At 42.7% G+C, this 21,306-nt stretch overlaps 1 protein-coding gene across 7 annotated transcripts in view; it reads right to left on the reverse strand.

Moving 5' to 3' along the window:
* Positions 1-4,582: 4,582 nt before the first annotated feature.
* CACNA2D3 (calcium voltage-gated channel auxiliary subunit alpha2delta 3) overlaps positions 4,583-21,306 on the reverse strand; it is a 1,033,852-nt gene continuing 1,017,128 nt past the window's right edge. For 3 of the 7 annotated variants that reach the window (XM_053220357.1, XM_053220355.1, XM_053220353.1), the window contains 3 exons: positions 7,558-7,675; positions 7,261-7,338; positions 4,585-5,021 (listed from right to left, as the gene is read on the reverse strand). In XM_053220357.1, coding sequence (XP_053076332.1) covers positions 4,929-5,021; positions 7,261-7,338; positions 7,558-7,675 — 289 coding nt within the window. In that variant the 3' untranslated portion in view covers positions 4,585-4,928. Of the gene's footprint in view, positions 5,022-7,260; positions 7,339-7,557; positions 7,676-21,306 lie in introns of all 7 variants that reach the window. The other 4 variants (XM_053220352.1, XM_053220351.1, XM_053220354.1 and 1 more) reach the window with 3 other exon arrangements.

Genomic DNA, 21,306 nt, shown 5'->3' on the forward strand with positions numbered 1-21,306 from the left:
CATGTGCCCCACAGTAGCTCCGATGGAGCTACATGGATAGCCCTGACGCTTCTCCACACACATGCCTGCAGGCCGCAGGTGTATTTCAAACTCGCCGCACTGCGATAGCTTCAGAAACTGTCAGCGGCGATACCGTAAGTCAGGGGGCTGACAAACCATGGCCCACTTGTCAGATCCAGCCTTCCACCTGTATTGCACAGTTTGCAGGCTAACAGAGGCGTTTACGTTTCCCAAATGTTTGGGAAAAACTCAAAAGAAGAAGTATATTTTGTGGCATGTGGAAATAGAGGAAATTCAAGTTTCAGTGTCCTTAAAGAAAGTTCTGTTGAAACACGGGCTCTGAGGTGCTACAGTGGAAGAGTTGAAGAGTTGCCACAGGGACGATATAGCCTGCAAAGGCTGAGGTATTTACTCTGGCCCTCTGCAGGGAAAGCTTGCTGACCCATGGTTAAGCCATTCTGCATTACCCGAATGTGTACGTGAGTACAGACTACTGTGTTTTGAATGCAGAAAAAAAAGGCAGCCGTGGTGTCCTGTTACCATATGCTCTTTGTAATCATAGTTAACAAAAATTTCGCTCCACCGGTGCAAATTGCCTTTATGTGTCCAAATGCTGCTAAATTATAATCTCCCAAAGTAGAAAGCATTGCCATCTTGACTTACTACCTGAGGGGGCTGGGGTCTGCCGCTGTGGAGACCTATGGTACACAGGATTGGTACCTATGTATATGGTGCGTGGTATGGCCATGGTTAAGGGCAAAGGGCATGGAGTAAGGCTCTGCCTCGTACTGGCTCTCGCACCTTTAAGTAACTTGCTTGTTGAGCCTCAGTTTCCTCATCAGGAAACGGGAACAACAGCAGGTGCACAAAATGATGATGACAAGCGCTCCACATAGTACCTTGTAAATAGGAGGCTTTGACAGATGTGAGTGGTTTATTTATGCACGGTGCAGCTACTTCCTGGGCGTCACTGAAGTTGAGGAGTAATTCCAAGCATCGGAAATACTGCCGTGGACAGGCCAGGCCTCCCTCACAGGGTGTGGGAGGGGAATCTGACAGTAAACAGGACCGTGTCAGCTCTCGTGAGTGTCAGGCCGTAAACGAAAGAGAGGTGAATGGAGGGTGAGTAGGTGTTGCTGGGTGTTCACTGGAAGACCGCTGGGGTCTGGATGGCAAGGAGGATCCTGCATCTGAGCTTTGTGAGAGGTGACATAGCAGGCTTGCTACTGAACTGAGTCTACAGTGTAGCATCTCACACTATGTAAGGGATTCCTGACATTGGTGGGGCCAACATCCACAATTCTGATGCCACCCAGGGATCCAGAAGGAGTCTATTAATTTGTAAAGACAAAACCCCGTGACTGCTAAAAGATTAGAGCAGGGTTTCTCCGCTTGAGCCCTACTGAGATACCTGAGCAATTCTTCGTTGCGGAGGCTCTTTTGGTCTTTGCAGCACATTTAACGGCATCCTTGGCTCTACCCACTCGATGCCAGCAGCACCTTCCCTTGCCTTAAATTTTGACGAGTACACAATGTCTCCAGACATTGCCAAACATCCCCTGGGGACAAAGTTGTCCAGGGTTCGTAATCACTGGCTTAGGGGAAATGATGGCTGCGAAGCCCCCAGCAGGAATTACGGTTGCTGCAGCTGGACACACGTGACTGTCATTTACTGGAAACATGCCCTTGTCTCTCCCCAGCACACGTGCACCAATTGGGAGCGTCTTCACAAAGCTCCCAGACTGCAAATGCTACAAACACCCCTCAAGTGTCTGTCAGATTATTCCAACCTCCAATATTGATAATCACTAAAATTGTGCTCTTCTGGGATGCCTGGGTGGCTCAGTCGGTTGGGTGCCCGACTTCGGCTCAGGTCATGATCTCACAGCTCATGGGTTTGAGCCCCACGTCGGGCTCCCTGCTGACAGCTCACAGCCTGGAGCTTACTTTGGATTCTGTGTCTCCCTCTCTCTCTGCTCCTCCCCTGCTCACACTCTGTCTCTCTCCCTCTCTCAAAAATAAACATTAAACAATTTTTAAAAATTAAAAAAAAAAACTGTGCTCTTCTGTCTATAATTATAATATTTTACTACAGTCTCTTATAACATGACAAATGGTATTATCCTCTGTAGTGCAGTACTGTTTATGATTTAAGTAAGAATGCTACATTATTACTTTAGAGTACTACGTTGTTCCTAAACCTGTGTTCTTGTCTGTGCTGTGTTTTACTATTCTACCCTCAATGTATATTGTAAGCATTCTACTATATTTTTATTAATTTTATCTATTCTATAAATATATTTTATATGTAATTATATATGTATATCCATGAATATACATATGAAAACTTTCTACCTTTTTGTAAGAATATTGCTACCGTGTTACACTATAATTTGTAATAGGTGCCTTCTAAATCTGTTACCAATTACAGGAGACTCCTGAACAACATGGGTTTGAACTATGCAGGCCTGCTTATATACTGATTTTTTTAAAATAAATACTGTACATAACTGTGAATGTATTTTCTCTTCCTTGTGATTTTCTAATAATATTTTTTCTTTTTTTTCTTTAAAAAATTTTTTTAACATTTATTTGTTATTAACAGACAGAGAGACAGAGCATGAGTATGGAAGGGGCAGAGAGAGGAGGAGACACAGAATCTGAAGCAGGCTCCAGGCTCTGAGCTGTCCACACAGAGCCTGATGTGGGGCTCGAACTCACAAACCGCGAGATCATGACCTGAGCTGAAGTCGGATGCTTAACCGACTGAGCCACCCAGGTGCCCCAAAACATTTTTCTTTAGCTTATTATAAGAATGCAGTTTATAATACATATAACATACAAAATATGTCTCAATCAACTGTTTATGTTATCATTAAGGCTCCCAGTCAATAGTAGGCTATTAGCAGTTAAGGTTTGGGGGAGTTAAAAAGGGGTTGGTGCCCCTAACTCCCATGTTGTTCAAGGGTCAGCCATATACTGAATGTCACAGCCTATAATTTCAGTAACTAGTTGTAAGAAAGGAAGGCATGAGGAGGAAAGTCACTTTCCCAAGGTCATAATACTATATAACCCTATTGTTGTTGAGATGAGACTCTCTGAGTGATGGGCTGAGAAGGAACAAGCAGATAAGAGAGTCTCTAAGGAGTTTGGTTTGAGAAGCTGAGTCAGTCAGAAGGAAAGAGGTTGGTGGAGGAGGATTGAGATTTCTGCTCTGGACATGTTATGTCGGAGAAAACAGATATACAAATAGATAAATGGAGTGGCCAGTCGACTGGAGTCACTGAGGGAACTGAGAATCTGAGGCACAAGGTGGGTGGTTCATTCACATGAAGGTGATGCCTGATGATAACATAAGCCAAGAGTGTGACCCAACTATGCCATCTTCATGTCACTAAAAATGATGCCACACCATTGCTGAGAACAAGGAGTGAATTTATAGATAGTGAATAGTGAATACACAGGGAGTGAAATTATAAATGTTTATTGGACACTAATTTGTATCATTAGTATTCAGCTACGGGCATTATTATATATTCGATCTACTGTTGCCAGTTCTTTAGAAATATAAAGGAGAATGGTGGGTCATGTCATGTTCTTGTTTATAAAAAATACACTATGGTTGTTTAGTGTACATATAATGCATTTTGATACTTGTGAGGGCAACCTATGAATTTATTCATACACTTAGTGCACAGAAGTGAATAATATCAATGACCACGGTGGTTGTAATACTAGATAGCCCCATAGTTGTGGACATTTTGACAGTCAACATGTTATAGTATTGTTACATTGTCAACAATATGGGAGGCATTAGAGTTTCAGGAAATAGAGCAACGTAGTATTATTTTTCCTATAAATACTGGCATCATTTCAGGAGAAGGCAGGATAATCACATCAGTTTTTCTACAATATCAACAGAATAATGTGGGCTTTTTTTTTTTAAAGCTTAAGTGGCATTCTCCCCATGACTTTTAGATGTCTGTCTCATAAAATAAGGCATTCTCGATTCTAGTGAGGCATGGAAATTATTCCACTTTATTTGGTAACCACGATCCGGTGGAATCTGTTTTCTTTGGTTCAGGATCCAGTGTTTTAGGAATGCCTTACACGTCTGGGTAGTTTCACATCTTGTAATATTTGAGATCTAATTTCATCCCTTGTTTATGGGGAAAAAGCCAGAAGCCAAATGCTCAAGCAGAAGCTTGAGAGTCATTTGTAGTCATTGTTCTCTTCCTCCATCAAATCTTTTCAGAATGAATTCCTCGCATTTATGACTTTATTCCTCTTCCCACATAGTTCAACACTCGAGTATCTTGGGAGCTCGTGTTCCCATCCAAATTATGATTTCTACTGAAGTTTAGTTCAAAAAAAAATTATTCAGGGCTCTTTGTAATAAACGCTTCCCATGAAGATGACAGTTTGGTTTACTTCTGTAAACATTTTTATAACTGCGAGTGAAGCACCTAAACAATTGTTAAATATTTGTCTAGAATCTGCTTCAGAGCAAAGTCTCTGCCAACAACCGCCCTTTCTCGGTATCTGGAATGGGTGACTTTTCCATGAGGTTCTGTCTATATTCTCAGCAAGAAAGCAAAACTCAGAAGATTATGATTTTAATATACTTTATTTAAAAAGTACACAGTTTTAAATTGGTTTCAATGGGTTTCAAGCAGAAGGGACACTGCCCACTTGCAGTCCCGTTTCTGATGAAGGGTGATTATCATGTAGCAAACTCACATTTGCATGACTGGCAAAGTAAAAAGATAACTTTTTTTTTGGTCAACAGATCTTTAAGAATTTATATCACGCACAGTTTAAAATCATGAGATGCTGATGGTTGGACTATATTTCATGTCTCCTATGTCGCACCATATTTTGGTTCACAGTTTATCCATAATTTAGCATGCCAAGAGAACATCTCAGTGTCACCTTGAAAAGAGCATCAAGAGCAGAGGGAAGACGACAAGGACCATCTTGGCCTGCAGGCTCGGTGCACCCCCACACTCCCTTGCATTCTCCTATAGGGAAAGGCAGGGTCAATTAGAGCGAGATGGATTCCAAGATGCCTTCAATTTTCTGAGCTACATCGAGTCCCCAGACCTCTTCCCGCACTCTCCAATGTAGGAATCAAGTCTTTTGGAAAGTAGATAACACAAAGAAATGGACTTGTCTAAATTTCATCAAGTTTGTGACAAGAATCTCTGATTTCAGTTGTCAGTGCCTAAATGTTCAAACTTACTCTGTGCGTATTATTACACAGAACATTCAAGAGGCAAAGGGCTGGTGGTGGAGCTGTCTGTTGTGATCGAATTAGAACAGCCGAATGTTGCCCTTCTAATGTCTTCCTGTCAGAATGTAAGTAAAGGTTGACATCCAAGAGGCCTGATCATTTCAGCACCAGCTGTAAGTGGTTTTGTGGGCCTTCTTTATTTATATGTGGGGAAAGGAGGGCTTCGTTTTATAAAAATGAAATCACATTACGTAATCCTTTCTGCAGCATGCTTTTTATCCACGGGTTGATGGCAACTCTTCTAACTCCATTTTTCTAGCTCTATTTTATTATCGATGGGCATTCATTATCTTCTCTGTTCTCTGTTGGTATGAACAGTGCTGAGTGCAGGTCACTACCAGTCCATGGTCCAGGCCTGGGCCCCTGCCTATGGTAAAGATGCCCAGGAGTGTGAGTGCAGGGCGAGGGGTATTCTTGCCTTTCATGGCTGTAGCTGGATATTTCATCATCACCTGTCCGTTCTGATCACCCAGTGACTTTTAGCTTTCATGTCCTTGGCTTCCTTTTATATGTACTTGTTTGACTTTTCAATTTTAAAAATTTCTTTAATGATTTGGCTTATAAATGATTTTCTAAGTTGTATAAGTTGGCTTTTAACTGTAAATTCTCTTTTTCCATGAAAAATTGTAATTTTTATATAATTAGATACATTCTGTTTTTCCTTCACAGCTGTCTGGTCTTGGATAGGAAGATTTCTCCAATTCCTAACATTTCTTATGAGACTATTATTTTACCATTTAAATCTAATGTGTATTTTCTGCTTTGAATTGAACCTTGGTTATATCTAAGAATTTGTATTCTGTCGTACTGACCTCATCTTATTAGGTTTAGAAACTTAGAGAAAAAAAATACTAATTTTTGAATACTTACATCTATTTACCGGAGAAAATTATCTCATTAACCCCAGAAGATTTCTACTTTAGTGATTTTGGTTGTCTACATAAACAGTCCTGGTTTTAACTGAAGTGACTTTAGTGTTTGGGGACTATTAGTTTTATTTGAATTTTATATAAAGATTTTTTTATTTGAATTTTATCACTGAGTTTTACCAAAGACCTTTCCAGCATATATCTGTATAATATGTTGCTAGTGAACTCTCCTTTGAACATAGAAGCAAACATTCTCAGTCAATTCCAAGTTCTTATTGGTCCTATATTGACTTTAACATCATTTGCTAGGACTTGGAGAGTTTAGGAAAGATGAAAATTATTTGCTATTTAAAGGTGGACTTAAAGCCAGTCCATTGGCTTTGGTGGCATTTTTAAAAATAGAGATTTTCCCAGTATCCCTATAATAATAATTGGTCTAGGCTAGCTTTCCATTTCTCAAAATGGGGTGGAGTTAATTTTTAAATTTCTATTATTTTTGCTAGACCAGAAAGGGGTTTTTTTTTTTTGCCTATGGCACTTTGGGGGGTATTCCTTTTTCAGGTTCACCTTTCTCGGTGCTAAGTTTGATTTTCTTGTGATCGTCACTTCTGGTGTCAATGGAGGGCCTTTGTAGTTGTGCCTCCGTGTGGTGGTTATCATCCCCCCGCAGAAACCATGACTCTTAATCTGGTATCAGTATTGCCATTTCTGCTTTACATGAATTTCTCATCAATAAAAGGCTGTCTAAAAGTAAGCAGGGGAAAATAATCTGAACTGCAATTTGAAATAAGTAAACCAAGATGGTCAGAGCCACGTTGCGTGTAACAGCGTGAAGAGAGAGAACTACGGTACGTTCGTAATAGGGAAGAGAATAAAGAGGCTTTGAAATATGTATACGGATACAATAAGACTCTTAAGCACAGACTAAATAAGAAGGCACTGAGGGGCTGAAAGTAAAGTACCCTTAGCCTTCCTTTGATTTGCCTGAAAGGATTGTTTCTTCACAAGTAAACTTCTTAACTAGAGTTCTTTGTCAATTGTGAGATTCTCATGGTGAACCTGGTAGAAAAAGAGAACAGGAAGGTCTCTCAGACTTACCTCAGGATGGAAGCCATGACAAGACTCGGGACGCCTTCTGATCTTCTGGGCCTTTAATCGTTCACACTTAAGGGATTCGTTATGTTGACTGAAGTTAAGGCATATTGCTAAGATGTCATCACTTTCCCTTACTCTGCATTTTGAAGGTCAAACCTTGGCACTGCACTCCCTTCATGACTCCTCTCTTTCCAACAGTGGAATGGCTGTCATTTCCCCCTAATATTTCTCCCCTAGGTTTCCTTCCCGTAGATCCCCCTCCCTGGCTTCAGCAGCAGTAGCTGGACCTACACACAAAAGGATATACCTGATTTCAATGGGGGCCATGGTGATGGGGGTCACGGACTCACACAGGCAGCTGCTGTCCACCACCACCATGAACAGATTGCTGCTTGGGATTTGCTGGATGACAAAGGACCTGTTGGAACATGAAGCACAGACAGTGGGTGGTCATTTACCGTCCATCAAATTAAGAATCCTGAGGAAAACTCCCCTGGGGAGCTAACTACTATAATATTTTAGAAAACAGTTTTCAGAGACTGCCTTACTACTAAAGTTGCCTCCTTCCACAAGGTTCTTCACGGTTAAATACCAAGCTTCATTAAGAAGACAACAGTGCAGGCAGTGTAAGAAGACAACCTATGGCTATGGTGACACAGAGGTCATAAAACTCTCGCTGGGAAGACTGGAATGTTGTGTGTGCACAACAGGAGAGTCAGAGTTGGCTAAATCATCTCAATTTCCAAGGCCTAAAGGCTTGGGCTTTTCCAAGCCTTGCTTCCTTCTCCCAGTTTGCACCTGAAGTTCCCAAAAGGATGAAGAGAATATCCTAGACCCTTCCTGTACTGCTTTGCACAATGTCTGCCCAAAATAGAGGTACAATACTGGCATGAGATGGATGCTGGTTGTTGGGGAGTTCCACAGTTCTGGCGCCACGTGTGCCAGTGCTCAGGCTGTGGAGCAGCTTTGACATTGGGTCCATCAGTACAGCTACTCCAATGGAAGTAAGCCCAATGGCACCTCCTCTCTCATCATCCAACACAGTGAAATGACAAAGTAACGCCACCGTAAAAACACTCCTGGAACAACAAATGCTACTGGCTCTGTGGAGGAACAAATTAGCAAACAAAATCCCATATTCTTCCAGAGCAAACAGAGTAGCTAAATATTTAGCTACAAGCCTAGAACTCCCATCGTATAATTTTTCATGACATTTCACTAAATTCAGTTCAGTCAGATGAAATAGACTGTAACATAATAACATAGTCAATTTCCCCATAAGTTTTTACCTCCATTCATCTTTCTCTCAACAAATTTGTTCTATTCTCATCACAGTTTACTAAAATCATGCAATGAAAAAGAATCCTGTTTTGTGGGAAATTATAATCAGGAGAAAGGACTACCTTTTCATTTTACCCAATACCACTTCATATGTTGAATTACCCAAGAATGCCTTGGAGATTATAACACAACCCGTTTCTTGTCTACAAATGCCTTCACCTGTTTATCTAATATCCTGAAATTATGGTTATTGTTTTTCTTTCTCCATGGGAAGGAATAAGACATGACTTTCCTCAAAGATGCTTCCTCAATGCCTACACCGTACTCTGGAACATGAACTCTCTGCCCTCCCACACTCTCCACAACTCTGTCTGGCTTGAGAAAAAAGTTTGACTTTGCTGTCTCATTAAGGCTTTAAAATTGTTGGCTTTACCTTCCCCTTTTAGCACTGGGTACCTTCTCACCACTGCAATGACACTGCCCTAGCAGGTGGCCTCTTTATAATGGATTATGCCTATGAGAATAAATATAACCTACCTCAGATGGTGCTCATCAGAAAACCAAAGATTTCCATGTTGGGGGCAGGCTAATAGAGTCTAAATGACCAATGCAAAACCAAGATCATACAACTCTTTAAAGAACGAATGATTGACTAGAATACTAACCCAAATGAATCTACCAGATGGCAAATAAAGGAAAAAGAGATTTAAAAAAAGCTCCACAGGAAGAGAATATTTCCCCATTAAAGAAAAATTTGACTTTTCTTTTATTAAAAGGGGCCATTCAAGCATGAGTGAAACTTTAGATCATCAAAGATACAGACCAATCCTAAAAGCTTCTCTGGGAAGAAATTACTTAAAGAATGAGAATGACACCAACTTCTCAATGGGGGACTTTAGATGAACAAAACAGAGCAACATACTTAAAGTTTTGAGGGAATGGAAAAAAGAAAAATAAAAGGTATGTCAGAGTCCAGAGGAAAATAGATTCTAACTAACTTGAGATACAGGTAGAAAATTGTGTTTTAAAATTTAGGGATAATTACTGAAAAGAAACTAAAGAATGCAAATCTGATTAATCCAAGATAGCATGGTAAATAACACACACACGTGCATACACACACACACACACACACACACACACCACCGCCAGTATAAGATTATTACCAATCACAATAAATGTCTGTCGGTTAGATTCACTTATCAAAAAAGCAGAGACTCAAAAAAATTAATTTAAAAAAAAGGCAGAGACTCTTAAGCTGAGTTTGCCAGAACATCAGCATTATGCAGTCTATAGCAGATATTCCTGAAACAGAATGACACGGGAAGACGTGAGGATACACCAGAAAAACACTAGTGACAAAATAGAGGGACAGGTTTAGTAAGATTCTCCTACAAATATTCAGAGGGAAAAATCTTTAAGATGTAATAAAGAAATAGTTCATATTGAAAAACAGTATAACAAGATAGGACATGAACGTTTACGATCAGAGTGTACAGATTCATAGAAAGGCCGCAAGTGATTGATGAATATATGATCTATTAAAAAATGGAGTGAAGACTCTTCAGATCTAAGCAACAGAGCATATAAGCTAATTTCAAATACAGGGAACTACAACACAGTCCAAAGAGCTGAAAGCACCAATTACATGTTCTTCTCTCTTTTTAAAAATTTTTTTTCTAATGTTTACTTATTTTTAAGAGAGAGAGAGTGCACGCAAGTGGGGGAGGGGCAGAGGGAGACACAGAACCTGAAGAGGCTCCAGGCTCTGAGCTGTCAGCACAGAGTCCGACGTGGGGCTCGAACTCACAAGCCGTGAGATCATGACCTGAACTGAACTTGGATGCTTAACCGACTGAGCCACCCAGGAGCCCCCATATTCTTCTCTTAGGGTAAAAATACAATCAGAAATTAATAGCAAAAAATATATAAACAGTGGAAATTAAAAATAAAATTAAAAACAACATTCCATTAATCTTTGAGAATTTAAGAACAGCCCAGACTCAAATCTGTGCAGTATGACCTTAGAGATATTTTGTTTATTGGGAGGGGGGAGGAAGTTTGCCAACAAATGAACTAAGGTTTTGGATGGAGAAGCTGGAAAAAATACGAACACAAGCCTGCACCTGTGCCCCTATACTTGGTCTTCCCTCTGGTACCCTGGGTTGAATACGGATGCCTCTCTCCTAAGCCAGCTCTCAGGCTTCTCCAAGGATGGGGCTGATGGAAGGGAAGAGAGGTGATCATTGCATAGTTACCTTTGACTACCTGCCATTCCCTTCAGTTCACAAACATGCTGTCACATCTCTCACCTCAGGAAAAACAAAACTCTCCCTTCACCTCACCAGTGCCCTCTTTCTCCCTCCCCTTTTATAGCACAGTCCTGAAAAGAATTCTCCAGAATCTGGCCACTCCCCTGAATTCCTCCATTCACTGCAATTCTTCTGTAGTCCTTACCATTCGACTGAATGGGTCTTGTGAAGGACCCATGACCTCACCACCTTTCTTTTCCCGCTCCAGTGCCTCTGCTTCCTCCTTCCTTGCTTACTGTCCGCCCCTCACCACGGACTGCAGTTTCCTTGGTAGGGAGGCTGCATCTGCCCATCCCCCACCCCTAGAGACTTCCCCCAGTGCCCAGCACTGGGACTGAGCAGATTCTCAGCAAAGATTTGTTGACTCAGTGACAAAAGGAATTTGTGAAGATAAAAGCAGAAGAATAAATGCAAATAAAACTGTGAAGATAACTGAAAGACCCAAATTCTGGTTTAAAAGAACACTGACATAAATCAGCCTTTGGCACAAAAGAAAGAAGTCACAAGTCACATTAAAACCCAAAAGATCCAGAGGCATTTAAGCATTTTAAGTGACTATTATGTATACCATTGTAAACAATTTGAAAACTTAGAGCAAACACACCTTTGGGGATAAAGTATAAATTATCAACATTTGGCTAAGCTGTAAAAACATAAGCAGACCGACTGCTATGAAAAAAACCCTGAAATGTTCATTGAGAATCTACCCACAAGTGCATACGACCAAATCACCCACAGAACGGATATCAGTGTGTTCATAGAAAACCCATGTGAACCCACTGACCAACTAGTAGAAGAAAAGAACTCAGCAAGCTGACCAGTTACATAATTAGCATGTAAAACCACAGCCTATCCCTGACACAGGCAGTAACCAATGAAAAAAACATTTTTTTTTTGAAATAAAGAACCATTGAGTATATCAATAATGACTATGAAATGCCTAAGAATAAATCTAGTAAATGACTTCTTTGTTAAGAAAATGATCATCTTTACTGAACATAAGAAGACAAACTGAGGGGCACCTGGGTGGCTCAGTCCACTAAGCATCCAACTCTTGATTTTGGCTCAGGTCATGATCTCACACGTTGTGCGATCGAGCCCCATGTTGGGCTCCGTGCTGACAGCACGGAGCCTGCTTGGGATTCTTTCTCTTCCTCTCTCTGCCCCTCCCCTACTCACTCTCTCAAAAATATAAATATAAACATTAAAAAAAAGACAAACTAAGAATTGGAAGGAAGTACAATGGTTGTGGAAAGGAACACATATATGAAAGATGTCATTTCTCTTTCAATGGACCTTTTAATTCAAGCAAAGGAATTCAAAGGGATTCCTATTGGGACTGTCGATGGTGTTTGAAGTAATGACCCTAAGATTCATTCAGAAGAGTAAATATAAAGAACAGTCTGGACAATCATATAAACTTGAGTTTTAGAAAAAGGGAAGCAAAGCCAAGGTGCATGCCCTAACCAGTATCAAAACCCATGAGAGGATTTACAGAAGAGGAAACACAGTTGGCAACACAGCTGGACAACTGACACATAAAAAGGGGTTCGATCTCACTCAAAATGAGCGAGCATAGAAGTTACAGTGAGACTAAAGTAACGGAATGCACTTTCCACTAGTGGATTGGCAAAAATTGAATCTATGGTCATGTCATGACGGAGTCTGAAGAAGTGAACATCCTTCTATACTGCCGGTGGGAAAGTGAACTTCTACAGCCGTGAGGAGAAAATTTGTTATTACTGCAGTGGACATGAAGTAGAGCTCATTTCTTCAGTACTTTTACTTCTCAGTAAGAGCCACTCTTGTGCCGGAACCAACAAGTCATGTGTAAAGATGCTCTTGGTAACATTGTTCATTGAGAAGAGAAAACCATGAAACCCACCTCAAAGTCCATCAACAGAGGGAGGATTAAGTAAGAAGCAGTGTGTCCGATCTGTGGTCTACTTGGCACCAGAAGAAAGGGAAAAGGAGGTTGTTTATTGCTGTGAAAGAATATCCCCAAACACAGTAAGTGGGGAAACAATGTTGCAAAACTATAACAAAGTGTGGATATTTAAGAATATTTAGAAATATTCATTTAAGAGTATTTAATTCTGCTACAGAGAACAAGAAAAAATAAGTGGGGTGGATCAGATGTATCCAATGTGCCAGTGGTAGCAGATCAGTAAGCAATCCACGATTCCAGGTAGCCACAGAAAGAACAAATGGATGAAACAAGTAGACTCTTGTGAGTTGAACGCAAAGAGAACAGTGCACATGAAGCGTCTTCCTAGCAATATGAAGAAATGAAAGTACCAAATGAAATGAAATATTTGTAAGACATAAACTATGTCATCTCCAGAATTGACAGTTCTCATTTATGGCATCCTTAAATCAACCCACTGGCAACTCCCATTCTCTGCCTGAGCCACGCAGATAAAAGTCATGGCGGCTCGGCAGTTGGAAGCAAGCTGCAGACCCACTCTCTCTCCGATGAAGCGAGCAGGTACCGGTCCGAGTCACCTTCTGTCTGCTGAGCCCCTATCCTCACCCTCAAGTCTGGCCCTCCTACCATGTCATCTATGGGAGAGAGAGCAAGGGCAGTGGTGAGAGGAGGGGAGGAGGGGAAGAGACTAACAGGGGTAACTGTCAAAGCAAATGAACTTAATCGCTAACGTTAAAGTTCTTTAGAAGGAGACCGTGTTCCTGTAGTCTTAAAACATTTATAAAACAGGACATTATGTGAAGAGCAGAGTATTGACACTTTTGTTCTACAAAGGAGAAGACTGGGACTCAGAGAGGGTAAGCAAACTCTTACTGAAGCTATGTGAATGAGACCTGCTTGTGCCCATTTGGAGATGGGGGAACAGAAGGCTGGATAACTTCCTGGATCAACAGGGGCAGACTGCAAGCCTCGGGGCCGGGCCCATGGTGGGCCCCAGGAGGCGGCACACCTCTTGTCTTGTATAGGGACTCTCAGTGCTCAAACTCCTTGAAGGCAGACCGAGTGACGACTCACTTAATGATAAGGGTAAGATACTGGTTTTAGCACACTTCCCCTCTTAGTAAAAGGCTCCCCAAGCATTCTCCATGAAGTCCCATGGCAAACTTCTCTTTTTCCCCCAAATGCTAGATGATTCAAAGCCCTGCATGCAGCTATCCTGAAGCGGGGGAAACAACCCCCTACAAAGGATTTGCCAGCGGAAAGATTAACTGCTTTTCCATATTTTAAAGACTTACTGTCTGCTTATTAACATGGTGCTTCAGAGGGGTCTGGGCAATGTTAGCTGTACATTTATGTGCACAACGTGTATTTATGGCCCAGGGTGCAGGGTTGAACTTCATAAAACACACCTCCATCCAGCTGGGCCCAGCAGCCAGACTGACATCATTGTGCAGGGGAACTGTGGCCTGGTGGGTTTGCTTGGGGGCCAAAAAAGGCAGCAGGGAAATGCCTCAACAGAGAATCACAATGGCGGTTTCTAAGCAGGGATAGGTCAAACTGCGTGAAATAAATTAGGTCCTCCAGGGAAAGAGGAGGGGAGAGGGAGGCAATTTTGATGTGTCCATTGCCGGAACTGAAATAACGCAGTCCTCCCTTTTCCACTGGCTATACACTGAGAAGGGCTAGCGGGGAAAAATGATGTGATTTCAAGACAGCTTCCCCTGGCAAGAGAGACTATTAGCTGCATGCTGTCCACTAAGAGGGGCTCTGCTGACCACATGAGGAAAGCGACCTTGCAGCTTCCCTAATGCTCTCCCTGGACAAACACGCGTAATGGGAAGGGCTCAGGGATAAAATACCCGGAGGACCCACAATGCACATTTGGAAAACTTGGTCGGCTTGTCTTTTATTAATTGGGTACAAAACTGTAGCTTGACAAATAATTGGGGCAGGATAGACTATTTTTTTAATTTTTTAAATGTTTATTTATTTTTGAGAGAGTGAGAGAGAGAGAAGACAGAGCATGAGCGGGGGAGGAACACAGAGAGGAATCCAAAGCAGATTCCAGGCTCCAAGCTGTCAGCAAAGAGCCTGACGTGGGGCTCAAACTCATGAACCGCGAGATCATGACCTGAGCTGAAGTTGGTCGCTTAACCGACTGAGCCACCCAGGTGCCCCCAGGATAGACTCTTTGAAAAAAAATTATTTTATTATTTTTTTAATAAAAGTTTTTTTAACATTTATTCATTTTTGAGAGACAGAGACAGAGTGTGAGTGGGGGAGGGGTAGAGAGAGAGGAAGACACAGAATGCGAAACAGGCTCCAGGCTCTGAGCTGTCAGCACAGGACCCGACACGGGGCTCGAACTCATGGGCTGCAAGACCATGACCTGAGCTGACTTGGGACGCTTAAATGAGCCACCCAGGTGCACCTAAAAAAACATTTTGAAGTCTTTCACTCTTTATAGATTTTCACCATTGATACAATTCCCAGATTTTATCCTGACATGAAATAAAAGACAATGAAATAAAAGACAAAAGTCACAGGGGATTCTCAGTCACAGTACTATTCTCCAGATGGCCTGAGTACACAATTGTGGCTCTCCAACGGGATCTTACTCTCGTTAGGGGTAGGACGATGCCTATCCTCCCCCAATGTACCCCAAAATGCCCTAAGTGACCTAGGCCCATAACTTGTGGAGAGCAAACATTTGGTAACTGTTTAAATTCAAACCAGAGATTAAATATTGAGGATGTGTTCCAGTAGAACTCCAGAGCCCTGCTATGGAACAGCATGGGGAGGGGCGGGGGAGCACCAGCACCTGCTCATGCTCAACCCAAGGGAGGGAGGTAAAACAATGAATAGCAGCGCCTCACCTGCTCACCCCCAAAAGTGTCAGGACTTAATAGAAATGTGAAACAGTTCCCTCCTTCCATCCTTCCTTCGTTGGCTTGGTTTTCCACCCTGCTATGTTGAATTCCTGCTTTCTCATCTCTAAATGATATCTTGTACAGACTCCATAACACTGTGACCATTTTAGGTTAGTACAATTAGGCCAGTCTAGTTAACTGCTCTAATTTCACTCATAGTCCGAAGCTCTACACTATTCTTCCTTCAAGCTTCTAGGTTCTAGCCTCTTCAATAGTTGGGGTGGGAAAACAGAGCAGTAAAGAGGCAGCATCTTCTATTTACCAGGCTGCCAGGCAACCATCTCACCACGGCTTGTTTTCTTACAACACAGCCTAGACTTTGGTGTCCTCTGTGCATCCCAGCATCCAAATGTTGGCTCTCTTGTGAGGTTATGACGGATTCTTCAGAGGACCAACAGCTCCTCAACATGCCCCAATGGGCCCACCCATGCAGCTCCTACCACCAGCAATTACTGCCAAACTTCTTGCCTTGTGAGGACCTCCTCTGAAGAGCAACCGTCTTGTTGGGTTTAAGCAAGATGACAGCTACTTTCCACACTGCCCACCTGACCCTTGGGAAACACGTATCTTTGCTGGCCCAGACATAGGCCACTTCAGAGCTGCCCCTTCGCCAACCCTCACCCTTTCCCTACAGGTCTCTCCCTGTTCAGACAGACACAAGGATATATTAGTACATCTATCACCTAGAAGACATTTAACCAGTGCTGGACTTGCCCTTCTTCAGGCACCCCCAAAATATAGAAGAGTCTCTTGGAGCATCCCCCACCCCCCACTGCCCATCTGACTCCCAGCAGGAAACAGCGCCCCCTAGAGCACCACTTTCCATGAACCTGATCTCTTATTAGGCCCCTCATCAGTGCTCACATGGCAGACCAAGGCAGGCCAGCTGTCTGCCCTCAAATGGGCTTGGAGGTGGGGAGTGGGGGCAGGTTTCCAACTCTAGTGCCAGGGAAAAGGCTGTTCTCTTTAGAACCTGCGGTGCCTAGTGTCACTTCGTCCTCACCTCAACCTGGGGCTACAAGGAAACCCCCACTTGATATCCTGTTCATATCCCCTGTAAATTTATTCATGGGAGACACCTTGCATGGAGTTGGAAAAAAGCCAGTGCTGTGGGATATGTTCTGTAGGTGCCCAAAAGACACTGAACAAAAATCTTGTCCCTGAAAGCAATCTTTAAGAAAACAGGAATAGGCACTTGATTGAGAACCAAATTTAGCATCAGGTTCAGGACAAACTGCCCGGAGCTGTCTAATTAGAGTTGGAAGAAGGCATGGAAGCTCACGGTCCCTCCATTATTCATCCTTGTTCTGACAGTGCCAGCCTATGCAATTAAACCAGACAGAAGAGGGCTGATTCAATGTTGGAACAAGGGGAGGATTCACAGGTACCTAAATGTCACCTCTGCTCCCAAATCCAGTAATTCTTGCCCCTTTCCCCCCGGATCTCTTAACAGTACCACCATCTATCGAGTCACTCAAACCAGAGATCTTGACATAATTCTCAGCATATTCCTCTTTGAACATCGCCATGGGCTCATTTGACCGTCTCAAGCCCACCCTCTCCCCCCCCCCCCCCCGCTGCCCTCCTGGGGGAGCATGTGTAGTCACGCAAGGACATATACTCAGAAGGGCTTGTCACTTAGGGTTTACTACTCTGCAGTACTATCTTGAAATTTATTTCATCTTTACATTTATGTTCTTTACTTCTCCAAGTAGGACATAGCACCTCAGTCCAGTGATTAGTGTAAAGGAGAACCCACCAGCCACTGGGCTGCGCACCCCAGAGTAACAGGGTCAGGACCTGGAGGTGCCTATGAGGGTCTGCGCTTGACCAGTCAGAATCCATGTGTCTAAAGGGAGCACAAGATCAGATAGCAAATAAATAGTATCCTGGCAGGTCAAGAGAGAACACAGGAAGCAGGAAAATGTCTTACCTTGTAGGTACCTTTAATGACACTTTTTTCCTGCTTTTTGAAGAAGCAGCCCACATTTTCATTTTGTACTGGGCCCTGCAAATTCTGTAGCTGGCCCTCCCAACCTGCATCATTTTAGCACACCTCCTAACCGGCTTCCCTGCCATCAGCCCCTTTCCATTCTTAAGGTGACAGTGCTTCCCAAATGCAAGGCTGACCACACCATCCCCCTGTCTATACCAACCGTCCACGGCTCCCTTAGCATCTACCCAATGGTCTGCACAGGAGGGAAGCAAACAAGACCCAGTATAATCAAGGCTGGCCCTCCCTCCAGCCTGATAGCTCTAAGCCAACCTTCTTTCCCAACATCCAGACACGCTCCCTACCCTGGGCCCTTGACTGCTTCATGCTTCTTCTCCCTCAGGGCTGAGACCCAGACGGAGCGCGTAAGAATCACCCAGGGAGCTTCCTGTTTTGTTTTTTTCAACTGATGCCTGGGCCACACCTAAAACATATTCTATTAGAAGCCTGGATGTAGGGCCAAGGCATGTATATATTTTTAAAGCTACCTAAGTGATTCCAGTGTGTTGCCAAGGCTGAGACCTTGGCAAACCAAGGCTGATCAAAAGGAGTGCTCCTCAAACCTTAGGTACTTAACAAATGACCGGAGGATCTTGTTGAAATGCAGATTCTATTCTGGGGCTCTAGAGCCAGGTCAATGATTCGCCCTTTCTCACCTGCTTCCAGGTAGTGCTGATGCTGCTGGCTCAGGAACCAGCAAGGCTCTGAGTGCTGCAGCCACCTTTTCCCCACCCTTGGAGAACCCCATTTCAGTTCTAAAAGGCTTACTGAATGTTGCCTCCTCCATGAAGAACCTCCTCTCTTAGCGAAGCACGCCCTCCATGCTCCTATAGCATACTGTAGATACCTATAGCATCCGTGTAAGACACATACACTTCTACACACATGTGGAATGAGAAGCTCAGAGCCATTTTAACCCCCCTGGTGCCACCAACTGGAAAAGGAGGGAAGGATAGACGCTTTCCTCTAGGCTACATTTGGAATGGTTTGAAAACTGTAAGCTATGGAACTTGTAGAAAATTCTTTTTTGGTAACCCAGGGAAATACATGGAAGTTAACCTCTAGAGCAGCTAAAAATGAGGTTCAAGAGGCCTGCGTGGGTATCAGATAGGAGGCACAGGACACACACATTAAGAAGCCAGGAACAAACAAAAACCTTTTTTCTAGTATGAGCTCAAATCAAAAGTCAGAAAGACAAACGCTTCAAATGTTAGGAGTTGATTGGCCACTTGGCTGTTACTCCCCCTCGGGCCCCTTGATACAGCTTATTCTAGGGCTGGTGGCAGCAGAGATGAACTTACTCAACAATACAATACTATGAGTAAGCCAACTAGTGTCTTTTCTCCTTTCTTCTTTCCTCCCTCTCTCTCTAGCTCCTCCCCTCTCTCATCCCCTTCCTTTGTCCCTCTAGATGGCCAGACAAGGAGCTATCTTATTTTTTAATTCAGGGGATTTTGTCTATTAGACTTCCAAGGACAAGACACAGACTTTTGCTTTCCATGCATCAGCTCAGTATTAAAGTTCACTGAATAATGATGGAAAAATAGTCAAAGATAAAAATATAATCCAAAGTAGCACAGGTTCCCTGGCAAATGATTTGTATAGAATATAGTATGAGGTTTAAGCAGCCCAGAATGGTTTATTCTAAGGATTCTGCAAGAGCCAAGCCTCCTTGCTTCTGATTGATTTCAGAAAAGAGGGCCCTGCCTAAGTGCTCTAAAGCAGTCTTCTTTGATATCTAATCTCCCTTCTTTTGATACCAATATCCTACTCTGTTCAGGAATCCACCCTTCCTTCAGGCAGCCCAGGTGCTTCTGAAGAACTAGCCCTGCCCAGGCATGTTACCTGAGCCTAAGGTGATTGGTACAACTCCTTCCCCTGAAGAAAGTGACTGGTTCAGAGATGGGCATTGGACCTAAGTTATTCTAATCAGACTGAAACCCAGTATGCTTATCTCTATTCCCAATACACAAAGGAGCCACTGATAGCTTTTCTTTGCCCATGGATCCAAGTGTCTGCTGGAAATTTTAAAGAGAAAACCCAAGTCTTGGTGACTAACCTTTGGGAAACTAGAGTAAGCCTTACCCAAAGGCTGCATCTCAACTTTTCACTTTATGGTTTCAGCTTGCTTGAGTTGAGCCTTCTTTTATTTGTAGTAAAAGAATACTAGGTGATGCACACCTAAATTCCTTACAATGCTCAACATGCTGCCTGATCAAACTGTAACTGGAAAATTCAGGCTTTTGGGAGTCGAGCCCTAGAAGCCATCAGTTTAGTTCCCACCAAATGTACCTTGGATGGCCTTCTAGGAACCAGACTGGTCAGGCTTCTCTTGCTCCATTTCACTAGCAAAAGAAACGTGCTACGTTTTCATAGTTAAGAGCTGAGATTAAATGGAGCAAGCATGCTGTCTTTGTTATACTTACTTATTCAAAAATGTATACAATGAACACATTATGGCATTCCACTTGTGACTTGCTGATGAGGACAGCACACAAAAAGCCTGAGGGGTGCTTTGTCTACAAGGCACAGTGTCCCGTGGAGATAATTATTATATTGCAGACAGATGAGTCAAAGAGAGCCATGACAATGACTTCCACTCATCCTCAGAACCACCAAGGATCCGTTGAGATTTTTGGTGCCAACCCAGAGCCTGTAAATAACTTCAGCAGCAAATTCTTTGGCATTATCAGCCCAAGGCAGGTGGCAAGGAAGGGTATTTTGTGTCTGAAAAATGGGTGAGAGAGCCCCATAGAATAAAAAGAAAGAGGGGACCCAGTTTTCTCATACTAGAAGAGAATTTCAAAAGAGCTAACAACAAGAGAAATTTTCAAACGTTGGCTATTTTTTTTTGTTGTACTAAGGTCTTCCATAAATCCTCTTAATTATGACATGAACCATTTTCTTCTAATCCCTTAAGAAGAGTAAGGAATTTATTAAATATCTTCACTGCAACTATTAGTGTCTTTTGTTCCAAATAATGAGAGTAAGAGCTAACATGTATAGAGGGCTTGCCTTGTGCCAAGCACTTTCTCAAGCGGTTCCCCTTTAATCTTAATACCTACCCAGAGAGTTACCATCTTCATTTATTCAAGCTTTGAGACGTTACACATTTCCAAGTATAAAACCAAGCAAGTATCAAAGTATCGAACCTCTGTTTTAAACCCTACAGTATGACTACTCACCAACACCATCATCCTTCCTACCATCCCAGTCATCACCATCTACTGCATACCTACTGTGTGCAGTGTGTGAAGGTCTTTTACTGAAAACTAACTACAGAACAACTCCATGAACCATCCAGGTGATGTTATTCCTAATATCAAAAAGGCACCCGAGGCTTACAGACCTTCAGAAGTTTGGACCCATAGTAGTTTAAGAGAGCACAGGTAATAGGCTTCAGAGCCATGGCCAGGATTTAAGCTGTCAGACTCCACAGACTGCCATCCACCCACCAAACATCAAAATTTCCTGTGGAAAATGTTTGGACACAATTCACCGATAAACTAAGAGCAGAGACTTTGTCCTTAGACCTTCAGGGGCCAACTGAACATTCCCTCGGACTCAACATTTATAATTTTCCATTCCCTAGCTCCACACTGTCTT

The sequence above is a fragment of the Acinonyx jubatus genome, chromosome A2 (assembly GCF_027475565.1).
Source record: "Acinonyx jubatus isolate Ajub_Pintada_27869175 chromosome A2, VMU_Ajub_asm_v1.0, whole genome shotgun sequence".
NCBI lineage: Eukaryota > Metazoa > Chordata > Mammalia > Carnivora > Felidae > Acinonyx > Acinonyx jubatus.